Source organism: Nicotiana sylvestris, chromosome 11 (assembly GCF_000393655.2).
Source record: "Nicotiana sylvestris chromosome 11, ASM39365v2, whole genome shotgun sequence".
Classification (NCBI taxonomy): domain Eukaryota; kingdom Viridiplantae; phylum Streptophyta; class Magnoliopsida; order Solanales; family Solanaceae; genus Nicotiana; species Nicotiana sylvestris.
In genome coordinates, this window is record NC_091067.1 from 156,814,076 (window position 1) to 156,827,659 (window position 13,584).

Below are 13,584 nucleotides of genomic sequence, written 5' to 3' on the forward strand. Positions count from 1 at the left end.
GGGGGCCGTGTATACCAACATCTATAATAGGGGGGAGGGGAGTTCCCAAGGCACACAGCTAATATTGACAGTGCCTAATGTTGTCTAGTTGTCCCATCCCTCTACCTTTATAATTAATGCATTTTGTACTATGTCGGGATTTCCCCTTCTATATAAAGGGGATCCTTACCATTTTGTAAAGGGACTGTTATTGCTCCAGCTATTCTACACGAGATAAATAATAACTCTCTCTCTCTCTTTTCTTTCTAACATATTCTCCCGACATTATCGCTCTTACTTATTACTTTCATACTTGTTCTTCATTTATTACTTGTCATTGGCCATAAAGAGCCTCCCTTAATTATATCCTAACTGTTAGCCCTTTCCCGATTATCCCCAAAGCTCGAGCCCGAGCCCAGGCATAGACCTCGAGGCCCCCCATCGGTCAGTCCAAAGCCCGAATATCTAACCATCCGATTTGACTATAACTCTACTTTAGTCCGTATTTCGTCTTTGAACTTCACATACCTAGCATCAATTGCTTAAACAACTAGCATAAAAATAGATCACGTATTTTTAGAGTCCCATCAACAAATTTAATTGTTATTACCATCTTCACGGTAAACACACTTACTGAAGAGTGCAGTGCCAGAGTTTAGAGTAAACTTCCCCCTAAGTTGGAGGATCCTGGGAGTTTCACAATTCCTTTGTCTCTTGGAAAACAAGAAGTTGGTAGAGCCCTGTGTAATTTAGGGGCTAGTATAAATTTGATGCCATCCTCCTTATTCAAGCAACTCGGATTGGGGGTGCTTAGACCTATTACAATCACTTTACAATTAGCATATAGGTCACTAGTCATGCCATAAGGAATTATTGAGGATGTGTTAATTCGAGTGAGAAAGTTTATTCTTCCTGTTGATTTTATTGTTCTTGATTATGAGGAAGATGAGGAAGTGCCCATTATTTTGGGGTGAGCATTCTTAGCTACTGGTAGAGCAATTATTAATGTGAGGGCAGGGAAATTAAAAATGAGAGTTGACGATAAGGAGGTCACTTTAATATGTACAAGGCACTTAAGCTCCCTAAGCATTATGAGGACTTGTGCATGATTACTATGGTCGAATTGAAGGGAATAGAGCAGAGTCAGTATGTGAATTATAGTGATCCAGATGGGACAACTGAGTTAGATGAGGTGGTGTTTCCAGCTGAGCGTGTAAAGATGATTGAGAAAAGTGCCGGAGATGAAAGAGGACACCTTCCGAGAGCGTGCAAAAAGGCTAGACTTCATGGGAGAAAGAAGAAGAGAAAGCGCCCGACCTGAGCAGAGTAGCAGAGTCGTGCCACGACTATAAATAAGGCACTTGTTGGGAGGGAACCCAACCTGTATATCTTTTATTAATTGATTATTTTTTTAGTGTCAAGTTTTGTGTTGTTTTTATTTTGTAGAGTAGGGGAGGTCTGAGTACCCAAAGTTGAAGCTGAGGAGCATGTTTAAGCTTAAGTGTAGGGTCGTCCTGACTCTAAATATTGAGGATCATATCCGAGCTAAGCCAAGAGGGTTTCAGGGAGTATTCCTCACCCTTGTTTTAATATTTTTCTCTGTGATCATGCATCGAGGACTATGCATAATATAAGTGTGGGGGTGGGAAAACTACTTTCTAAAGTGTAATTGTATAAAATAAATTCATTAGTTAAGAAAAGAAAAAAAAGAAAAAAAAAGGAAAATCTCGGACTTTTCCCGACGATGGATCTATTGGACAATTTTCTTGAGGGATAAAGTCCAATTAAAAATACCAAAAAGATTTTTTTTTTAGGATAGTTAGGTAGTATCCCTTGGTTTTTCTTTGGACGCTGGTTCTTTTCCAAGGGTATAGCTCGAACTAGGTACTTTATTTTTTTTAGGAGTAGTATAGGAAAAAATTGAGTCACTCTTAGATATTCATTGACATGGTTGATGCTGGCACATTAGGATATGACATACATTCTGTTTTCCCGTGTATTTGGTTTGAATTGTGAAGCCTAAGTGAAGTAAATAGCCTATTGTGTGACGCTCTCTCTCAGTTGTTTGACTTGTATGCCACATAGTGCAATATTGCTTAAATTTATCGATTATGTGTGCTTCTTGACTTGAGAGTTGAACAAAACCGTCTTAATTGAGTCATGTGCAACGTGTATGTGAGGATTTGTGATTTTTTATGCTATCCTGTGTAGTCTAGAACTTGCCCCGTGTGTTAATTGAAGCAAAATTGTAAGTTGTGCTAATTTAGGAGATGATGTAGGCGTTTCTTGCTTGGTCATGGATGTGCTAGTCACATAGAAATAAACTTTTCCGTTGCTAGCCGCTTTGATCCTATAGACCTTTCTTTTGGCACCCACATTACAAGCCATTACCCTATTTTGTTCTTAGTTTGATATTGATTGAACCTTTACCTCCTAAGGCACTTAGTCGCTAAAAGAAGTAAGGTGAGATATTGGGGAGTAGCTTTTGAGTGGAAGCATGGAAGGGCCCGTTGGTGCACTAAAGTTGAACTCAAAAGTCACTAGCCGATGAACTTTAATGTATGGAGTGTATGAAGAAAAAAAAAGAGAAAGGAAAAGAAAAATTGCAAGAAAAGAGAAAAAAAATGATAGTTCAAATAATGTAGAAAAACACACACCTCCAATTCTTATTGATTGTGTTAGTAGGGGTATAGAAGTGCTAATTGAAAAAGGGCTATGTTGTATATGGCTTGTGGCAAATGAATTAGTTAAGAAGAATATGTGTTTGAGTTGTGAGTGTAGTGTATTAAAGTGCATAGGATGGTTAGTCACTATTCCTAAATATATCTTATCCGCCCCTTAGCATACATTATAACCTTAAAAGTACTAATTGATCCTAGATTTGGCTAGCTTAAATTAGTGGAGATCTACACTACGGGCAAGCTTATGATACGATCATATGATGCATATGAATTCTTTGTGAGAGTGAGTGAATTTGGTTCAATTGTGTGATTTCCTTAAATTATGTTCAAAAGTATATTTGAATGTGTGGACTAGTCTATATTTACTCTTTTGGTTGTTGGTGAGGGCACATGATCTCATGAACAATATATAATATTTTAAACTTTCTTGTTGGGTAAGTGCGTGAGTTGAGAGGGCTTAGTGGTTACAAGTTGACTGTTGAGGTCGGGTGGTTGTAAGTAGGTTATTGGAGTGATTGAATTAAATTGTTATATTTGGGTATGTTTGAAAAAAGTAAGAATGTGAATTTTTGTTTGTTCATGCTTAATTGCCGGTATCGATCATAGTCAAGGGTAAAGTGTGTGATTAAAAGAAAAGTGCTCCTTTATAGTAAACTTTGAACGTGTTGGAGGGTAGTAGATTGTCCCATTGGTCGAGGACGAGCAAAAGTCTAAGTGTGGGGTGTCGATGTTTAGCTTAAAGCATATATATATTTCTATGTATATCGCCTCATATTTTACTTTTGTTTCGTGAATTTGGGCTGGTAAATGTGATGATTTATATTAATTTGAAGTGTTTTTATGTGTAGGAATGATTCGGGAGCAATTGGGGACGAAACATGCAAAATTAGAGCCAAAACAAATGAAACCGGGAAACTTGCGAATTTGGGCGCCACAGGCAGCGACTTGGGCCACCTGTGGCGCTGGAGGCAGTAGCTGAATTTTGAGCAGCGCACTGGTGGGCGCCTAGCGCTACCCAGGGCGCCGGTGACGTGATTTTGTGCTTTTTTCCCGGGACACGGTTTATTCGCCCCTAGACCTACCCAACACGTATAAAAGTAAGACTAAACCTATTTTTGAGGGGAGAGACGCCATTTTGGAGGAAAAACACACACGGGATCGTGAGGAAACAGAGAATTCTCAGTTTTCTTCATCTTTTTCTAGTATTTCCAATTGATTCAACACTTATACAATTGTTTGATTACATCATGAGTGGCTAAACACTCATCGTTCTGGGGTTGTGATTTAGCCATGAATATTGTTGTTTGATATTAGCTTGACCTTGATTATAATTCACCAATATATGGTTGTTTTTTCAATTCTGTGTTTAATTGCTTAATTGTTTGGCCAGCAGTTAGGTTCTATTTACTATCTATGCTATGCTTGGGAAAGTCGTGTTTAGATTAGAGAAGAATTGAAGAGACCATGATCTTAACCCTTGGGGGGAGGGGTGGTTTGTGGTTAGGATAGGAATATACCTAGTCATCGTGCTTAATTAAATATCGTAATCTTAATGTGTTCTTAATAGATTGATTTCATAGGAATATATGCGATAATCTATTTTGAATAGGCGAGTAGTACTTCGGGAGAAGGCTATGAGAGCAATTATCGATTAATTAGCAACCTTGAGTGAATTATATGAAAGGGAGATTTAATTAAAACACAATACGAATGGTGAATCGATCACAACCCTGGAATACTTGTCTCTACTGAATACACATCAATCAACTCGTTACTTGATAATTTAGTTATTATTTAGAATCATAGTATAATATAATAATATTATTGGACTTTAATTTTAGTTGGATTGAATAACAATTTTAGTGATTTAGTGAGTAGTTTATACAAGTCTCTGTGAGTTCGACACTCAACTTATCATTATATTACTCGTTGATCACGTATAATTGCGTGTGCATCTGGGAGCAACAACGTGCGACACTGTTAGCAGCTGCATGTGGCTGGGCGCTAGCGAGGGATATCAGTGGGGCGACAGAGGCACATGTGCGCTTGTCACTTGGCGTAGCCAAGACCACGGAGCCGTCCGTGGAGCTAGGCGTTGGGAGGCTTGCCAGGACGCCAGGGGGCGCGTCCAAGGGGTCATGGGGCATGGCTGGAAAGCCGCACATGACAATAATCGCCTCCCCAATTACAGTTACATTAGAAGTACTTCATCCTAATTGTTACGCGGCGCCTTCCTGAGATTCCTTGGAAGGGCGACGTAAGAGGACGCCACGGGGCGCGTCCAAGGGGTCATGGGGCATGGCTGGAAAGCCGCCCATGACCCCATGACATAAATCTCATCTGCAAGGTATCGTTTGTTGAATTACCTTATATTTTCTAATTTAGAAGTACAAGACTTTTCTTCACTTCACTGATCTTTTCCTCCGTTGCCTCTTGCAAAAATACATAGTAAGTATCCTTGTGGTCCGATCCTTTTCCGGACTCCACGCATACACTGCCCTCCCTTTTTTCCCCTTTTTAACTAAAATCTTTCTTCCTTTCCCTTTCCTCACGGCACTACACTTGCTCGAGTCGTTTAGGCTACCAAGATATTGTTTAATCCAACTTACACTAATTATCACTACTTTATAAAATGTTTGCGGTGTCTTTTATACATATGAAAACATATTTCTTGAAAATAGAGTTCAAAGCAATCTCAATACACTGATGAGATATGGTTCAGAATATCAAACTTTTTCAAGGCCCTAAGTTGCTCTTTCGTAATTTGCCGTTAAAAAAGATTAGAAGAACCCCTTAATCATCATATCATCATACTATATTATAAGTATGAAGACTTTTAGGTAAAGTTAATTTATCATAATAACCTTCAAAAATTGAATGACCAAATTATCCTCTACCTAAAATTAAAATTGCCTCCTATAAAATGATATTTTGTACATAATGCCCTTTTAAAAAATTAACAACTGATTAATCATATATCATATATTTATTTTTATATTTATATTTATATTTATTATTATCATCATCATCATATCATATTATACTAAAAGTGAGAGCAAATCATATTATACTAAAACATACATCAAAAGTTGAAGGACTTTTTTTTGCTCTTGAGTCATAAAATATTCTTTTTATTATCAAAGTACAAAAATGTAAATAAACATTGTAAGTGTTAATGTGGATGAATATTCAATTTTAGTTACAATCCCCATTTATACTATACAATACAATGAATCTAGCATCATTAGCATTGGAGTTGTGTGCTCTAGCTTCTAAATTAATTGCAAATTAAACTTGAAATTAATACATCAGTTTTTGGGACATGACATGAAGCGCTTCTAACGTAGCACGCATGTGTAGGAAGTAATTAAACCAATTATTTTACGGACCTTTCTCTATTCTAACTCATGTTGAGATTTCTACATCATTTTTAAAAATAGTTCTCCACTTATAAGTACATATATACGTACTGTTTTCTATGGACTTTGTCATATGACAGTAGTGTTTTTCTATCGGCTGGGGATAGATGGAAAATTCGAGGACCTTCTACACTCCAGCATGCTGGTACAACATATATATATATATATATATTTCCTAGAGTTAGCTATCCTATGTGGATTATCATTTTTGCATCTCATATTTGTTTCGATGCTATTTCACTTTGCTTCTTCTATTATCTGGTAGTTCTCATATAGTTAATTAGTAATCCTCATATTTGTACATGTATATGAAGGTTTTATCAAAATCTACATTATAGTATCATCCTACATGCATTTTCGTGTAACTGTATTGCAGATTTTGATCATTACCACATCGGTTATTTGTAAATTTCTTTCTACATAGAGTTTTTAAACTTGTTGAAATATTTTTTTAATTAAACTAACTTCTTAACTATCATATTGTTAAGCGAGACTAGACCAGAGACGCTAACTTAGATAAGAAAAAGCCTACTTTTGAAAAGCACTTTTTCAAAAAGTGAAAACAAATTTAAAGTGGCTTATAAGCAAACAATTACAGTGTTCCACTATTAGCTTAGACCTTTAATTATTAAAATATTGGTAGAGTTATCACTTTTGAATTGTCGATAAAAGATTTGGAGGGAGTCATGGATTAAATGAAAAGACAGTGTTAGAATTATATATATCACTAGCATTATAGTAGCAAAACAAAGTTTAAGATTCTTATATACTGCATCAGAGGTTCTAATCTTCTTTGATTTTCAATATTGTCTCTCATAAGCTATTATGATCTTCTACGAGTTATTATTACCTATATATAATTTATTTATTTTAATGTAAACACAAATTATTTTCTTTTACTTCTTTGTGAAAAAGTGAGGTTCGAAGTTCGATTGGCCAAGTGAACTATAGTATTGTGCATGTGTGTAGCAATATTGCTTCTTCTTTAAACTGTGTAGGCTTGCGATATTCAAGCTTATTTTTCCAAGTGTTTTCTAAAACTATGTAAAAGTTATAGAAAGATTAATATTGTTGCGAGCAATATAAATATATGTCTCTACAATGTGCTTCTCTGTACCAAAATACAATATGCATCAACATTTCTCTCTTTATTGAGTTAGTTAAATAGAATCGTAATTTTCAGAAACTATTTATCACCCAAATACATTTTTCTAATAACATTTATATGATTTTAAAAACTTTGTATTTGCTCATAAAGGCTACACGTGCAACGCGCGTGTCCAGAGACTAGTATTAAAAAAAAAAAAAGACAATAACTTTTCTTTTTTGGTATTAAAATTTCAAGTCTCGTGACAAAATATTGCACAAGGAGGTGATCATTCTCATTCAAAAGGTGGAGAGGATAGAATGAGATTAAATCCCCAAAAAGAGCGAAATATCCATGTCTCAACTTAAGGATTTGTTCTTTCCATCATGTAGGCTTCTTGCCCTAAAAATTTTCAATTTTATACCTTAGTTCAATTAATTATGGGGTTATTAAAAAAGTAGCAACCAATGTAGTTTCTCCAATTATTTGAAGTGCAATTGTATTTCTCTCAGATTTCATCAAGTTTAACCAGTCAAAGGAAAATAGGAACTTGAAAATAGAAAAAATCTGGACAAGTGGAAACATTGGAAGATTATTTTGCTTTGATCAAAATTGGAAGATTACTTTCAAAATGCCTTTACAGTTTTTCATTATACTTCCACTTGGACTGAAGTATACCTCTTCTAGTTGTAAAATAAGGTTTGTGTTCATCTGTCTGTGAACTGACATCTATCATCAACAAAAGAACCTGCGGACTGTCCGAAAATATTGTTGGATACGCGTCGGGTCTTCCAAAAGTAGTGCATTTTTGGAGGATCCGACATGGGTTCAACGGCATTTTGGAGAGTCCGCAACATAGAAAAGAACTACCAACTTCATTTGGAGAGAAAAGTATTCAAAGGCTAACCAACTACATATACTAGAAAGAAAGAAAGAAATACTTGCATAATTTAAGACTTTGGGGTGATGAACATCTTAACAGTCGCGCTTTCTGAAGATCTACAATGCAGAAAACATTCCGTCAAATCCTCATCACATTTTATCAAAATCGTATCACCCTCTTTATCTACATACGTGAAATCAAAACTTTCAATCGATGACTCGACCCTCTTTGCCACTTCCACTTCTAAATCCTTCATCTTAGAAGAAAGGGTTAGCTGCAATTTTAGCATCCTATCTCCATATTTCACCTTTGTAATCACAGCTGTACCATCTCGGATTTCTGTAACATGTGCTCCAACTTTAGCTCCATTAATTGTGTCTTCCTTGTTAGGAGAATCAGAAGATTGCTGGAATTTTGTACTACCATTGACATCTTCCTCAGCAGGGAGGATTGATTTCATTTTCGAGAGTGGGAGCATTTTCTTTTCTTCTCCTTATTCTTGGGTGGCCATCTAGTTATACCGTATAATCTACATATACGCTTCAGTGTTGATTTGCCAACTGCATTAGAATAATCCCAGGTACAAAAATGTCTTCAGTGAATCTTAAACTACAATACACACATATGATTTGGACTAAAGGAAAGGAGAAGATAAAGAAATCATATCAATTATTCAATCGATCAACTACGTCCCAATACTAGCTAGTTAGAGACCGCTAGGTGAATCTTCCGTATCCATTCACTCAATTTGGGTCCATTTCATTCCAATTACTGGTAAACAATTTACCTTTTAAGACAAATTTCGGGTACTCTAATCTAGAATCTCTTTAGATCTTAGACTTTACCTTGAAATGACATAGGAGCTTCTAACTAGATTAAAAGGACTCTTCACAAACATGGTGTAATACTCGGACCCCTCGAGCATATCTTAATAATGACTTGGAACATGTTGTGAACTTGATATTGTAATGTGTTGTATAGGTGCAGAAGTAGAGACGGAGTGTTTCATTGGTGAGCCCCACTTATTGTTCTATGCTTAGATATGCTTTCCTTTTTTGTCCTCAGCAAGAACTAAACTAGACAGTTGTAATGACTCTCTAGAATATGCTTCATGGAATCTATTACAGATTTAGGACTACATTAGGTGTTGGATCCTCAATTGTTATGGTTTAATTTGCTTATGTTAATCCTTGGTCCATACTAGCATTATGAGACAGATTAATGGATGTGGATATATTGTGGGCGGGCAAGCTGACTCACGCTTAGAGTTTGGGTTGTGAGGACTGAGGACCTTATATAAATATAACAACAATAACTAAACCTTAGTCCAAGTAGTTAGTATCATTTATATGGATCATTTGCTTCATGTGTACAGTTCTTAAAGAAGGAAGAAAGATACAAGCAGAAGAGTTTTGGAAAGAGTTTATGATACCTCCCAAACCATCGGCAGCGGCATCTTGAGTCATTGACGAACGGTCTTCAATTTTTTTGAGGTTGATGTTATGGTCCTGTTCTATCCTCTCTCTTTCTTTCTGAATCTCTGACTCAGAGGTAAATGTCCGTTTACCGTTTTTTCTTTTGTTCACAGCATTTGCTCCCTGCTTTGCCTGTCGTGTTGATAATTCCAGCTGCAGTTTTCTTTCTTTGTTTTGTGAGGTTTTAGCGCTAGTTGAAGATCCAGCGGAATTGCACTGTTCTTCACTTACAGCTATGCTATCCCTTTCAGCATTTATCTCATCAATATCCAAACTCAGTTGCTGATTTGTTTCGGAAGAAAAAGACTGCTGATTTGGTGTGTCAAGCAACATCAACTCTCCTCCATTTGGCAATGGCTCAACATTATGCAGTTCTTTAGTAGTTTGACAGATATCAAAAGAATCAAGTTCATCGTCAGAAGAAATCTTGATGACTTCAACAGGTAACTTCTCTCCAAAATCATGTCCGACTGCAACCTTAACGTGTTGCAACTGTTGTTTCGCCGTGTCCAAAACTAACTTCAGGAAGTCTTGTAGATTCCTATGCAGAAGCTCATTTGGGGGCAAGAAGAACTCTAGTATGAAAACATTGTCATCATTGCCCGGAGCACTTAAACAGATAGCAAAACAACTAGTTAAACCAGCTTCGCGAGCACAAGTTACCAAGGGGTATTCCATTATGCTCAACCGTGTTACATCTCGGCAAAAGCATGAAGATTTTGATGAGAAAGCCCTGCCAACAACACCATATCCTTCTAATATGTATTGAAGACCACTTGCATATTTGAATAAACTTAAGTTTTGGTTATTGTTGATTGCAATGTGTCGTTGTCTAACAGTGATAGCTTTTCCAGGGCACCATGAATCAGCAACACTGACCCAAATCTGAGCAAAGAGAAATTGATGTTTTTGACATACCACTTCGATTGCCTTGTATAATCCACCAAGAGCACATTGCCGGTCATCCAAAACCTGCCTTGAGACTGTCTTTGTTAATATGAATTCAAGATAGAGATATCACTGAAGCTTAAACAAAAGGAGCCAAAGGAAATGAATATGGTCCGAAGGGAGACATTACTGGAAAAGAGCTTGATCTACTGGACAACTTACTTTCAAATCAAGCAGACAATATGAATCTGGAGATTTCAGATCCACCACCTAAAAAATGAAGTCAAAAGTGGAAAAGAATAAACAGCGGTTGAATAATACAGTGTACAATTTTAATTTCCTCTTTTCTTGGCGCCTCTTCTTTTTCTATTCAGAAATGGTGAAAGGAAAACAGTGCATTAAAAGGGATCATGGATGCCAAACAAGATGAGCTAGAGGTTCAACATTTAAGGTTGGAAAAAGCTGAAGGTATGCGTAAAAACCTGGAGCATCTTGAAAATGGGCAAGACAGAGTTTCCACATATCCATTCTTTTGTTTGGTGAATAGTGACCAACTCAAGGACCCCGACAAAGGTGTCTCGAGATGGATCAAAGACAGGGACAGTATAACACCATTGTATGCTCCAGGCTACAGCATCATCCCGTAAAGGGAACTCTTGTTTGCTGTAATTCTTCATGTTTGTACATAGTTCAGGCAACCTATGTTTGAACACACGTCCGGGGGGACCAAGGTCATTTTCACATTGGGTACCGTTCTTCAGCTCAACAGGAATTGCATGGCTCAGGCACTTTTTCCTGTACGAACATAGTCCGTATTCAAGTCTGGTAAGACCAAAAGGCTGATCTGAAGTTGTTAGGAAAGTCTGGGCATCAATTACAATACTAGCCCAGTACTGAATAAGATAATTGCAGGACAATTTCTCTACATGTTGTAGTGCAATCTTAACTCTTTCCTTGATTGCCATGCGTTTAGTAACAACATCTGCAGCTGTGGCATACACAAATATTGTATTAGTACAAAGAATATTACTCCCAGGTTTTGTAAAAGGCTTGTAGCAACAATTTTACTGATTGGCCAAAGCAATTAAGTTACCTTTATCTAATTTAAGGAATTTTCTTGAATTAAAATCCGCGATACAGTACTACTAATGATAATCTCAGAGTCAGTACTATAAATTTTACGCCTGCCTCAATCTTTCACTCATACATGACAATCAGAGCCAGTACTATAAATTGTAATGAATTTTGGCCCATTGCCATTGGTAATAAAGAAAAGAAAACGATTGAAAAAAATTAAGTGTTTACAGAGAAGTGACAGTAACAAAATTACTTTGACAAAAGGTTGGCATTTTCTCCTTAGCATACCAAACATATAGGTTTGCCAACTTTAGCACCAATTCAAAACGACAAGATAAATGGTTATCAGTACTATAAAGAATAGGTTGAGGATTCAAAGTTCAGACCTTTATATCCGGGATAAATTTTCAAGTGAATGAGAAGTTCTTCTAAGGTGTGGCAAGTACAAAATTCAATGGCAACCATGGTGGTGAATATCTTGTACCTAAAGTATGTAACTGAATTGCAACAATGATTCTCAAAATGGAAACAAATTGCTAGAATTTCCCAAAGAAGAAACAAAAAGAACCTAATTTTGAAGCAATGAGAGTGAAACTTGCAATGTGAGCAGCCCGGTGTACTAAGCTCCCGCTATGCACGGGGTTTGGGGAAGGGACGGACCACAAAGGTCTATTGAAACTTGCAATGTATTTTAGAAAATTCATAGCTGATTCCCATCCCATTTATAAATATCAACATTTTTTATTTGATAATTGTGGTATCCGAGCGAGCTTAAGTGTATCCCGACTAATTACATGAGGTACTTGCTATCTCCCACCACTACAGGTACTGGGTAACGCTGTCTTGGATAGATATGAAGAAATCACCTAGTGTTTTTGCTTACGATAAAACAACATAATTTTAACCCACCAAAGCAAAGATTCTGTCCTCATTCATGGGCAAATAGGAAGTCCAACAATTCTTAAGGAAATGATTGTCAAAATGGATACAAAAAAAGGCAGTGCACCAAGCTCCCACTATGCGCAGGATCCAGGGCCGGACCATAAGGGTCTACTGTACGCAACCTTACCCTGCATTTGTGTGAGAGATTGTTTACGCGGCTCGAACCTATGACATCGTGGTCACATGGCATTAATTTTACCAATTACGCTAAGACTCCCCTTATTAGAATAGATACAAACTGCTAGAATATCCCAAAAGTATTAAAAAAGAACAAAATTTTGAAGTAATGAAGCTGAATTTGGCAGTGTATCTCAGAAAATACTTAGCTGACTCTCATCCCATGTATAAAGATCAAAATAATTTCAACCCCACCAAAAACCAAAAATTCTTCTTCCCTACAATTTATGAGAAAATCAAATATAGTAAGTTCTTACTGAAGGAGAAGTGATTCTGAAGCTGCTCTGCATCATCACGTTCACTCCAAAAAACCCATAGACCATTGGGTTGGCGGGACCAGGCTTGTTCACTGAACACACACTCCATTCTTGAAATCAAATAGTAACCAAACCGGTCTCTCTTTCCAAAGGTTCATATTGACTTTCTATATTTTGTGGCAAAGTTATCTCCACTTGCTACTAAAAACAAGTGTTGAAAATTTCGAGAGAAAGGAGGGTTGAAACAGTTGTTCTAGGCCAAATAAACCAAAAGATGTTTACTAAAATTTTTATCTCAAACTAGTTGCATGAAGTAATATTTTTGTTTCATAATTAATTTTGTGGGCCTAGATTTTATAATATTGAGGCCCACATTAATGTAAGAAGTGTTGAAAGAGTTGTTTCCGGTGAAAAGAACCAAAAGGTTTGTTTTACATAAATGGATGGGAAAGCACCGTCCAATTTTCTTTTCTTTTTTATTTAACCTTGCCATCTGGGCCCACATTCCACTAACTCATTTTGGTTCTTTGTCTAATTTAATTTAATTAGAATTAAATTAGTTAAAGATCATTTTTAGCTACGGTAAAAATTATTTATATTCGATAATCAAAAATATATAAAATTTATATATTTTCTGTATATAACATAGAAAAATATATACATTTACTTTATTTTAATTTATGTGAACGTAATTTACTTTTAGTCTGTATGAATAGTCA

General features: G+C 36.4%; 1 protein-coding gene across 2 annotated transcripts; it reads right to left on the reverse strand.

The window, feature by feature from the left end:
* Positions 1-8,022: 8,022 nt before the first annotated feature.
* Positions 8,023-13,145, reverse strand: LOC104219010 (protein NLP3-like). 2 transcript variants are annotated; one of them, XM_070163132.1, is made up of 5 exons: positions 12,866-13,145; positions 10,895-11,400; positions 10,635-10,682; positions 9,482-10,496; positions 8,023-8,609 (listed from the first exon to the last, which is right to left on the reverse strand). In XM_070163132.1, exons 1-5 carry the CDS (start codon positions 12,972-12,974, stop codon positions 8,506-8,508), a joined length of 1,782 nt encoding a protein of 593 aa, XP_070019233.1. In that variant the 5' UTR covers positions 12,975-13,145; the 3' UTR covers positions 8,023-8,505. The 2 variants fall into 2 exon arrangements, with proteins under 2 accessions (XP_070019233.1, XP_070019234.1); XM_070163133.1 differs by lacking the exon at positions 10,635-10,682.
* Positions 13,146-13,584: the final 439 nt, after the last annotated feature.

What these genes read in the sequence shown, in the direction of transcription:
- LOC104219010 (XM_070163132.1), bottom strand. Translation starts at nt 12,974, where the DNA reads ATGGAGTGTGTGTTCAGTGAACAAGCCTGGTCCCGCCAACCCAATGGT. An exon ending in CCATTTTCAAGATGCTCCAG is followed by an intron (nt 10,683 to 10,894) that starts GTTTTTACGCAT and finishes TTCATTTTTTAG; the next exon opens with GTGGTGGATCTGAAATCTCC. An exon ending in CGCTGCCGATGGTTTGGGAG is followed by an intron (nt 8,610 to 9,481) that starts GTATCATAAACT and finishes ATTCTAATGCAG; the next exon opens with TTGGCAAATCAACACTGAAG.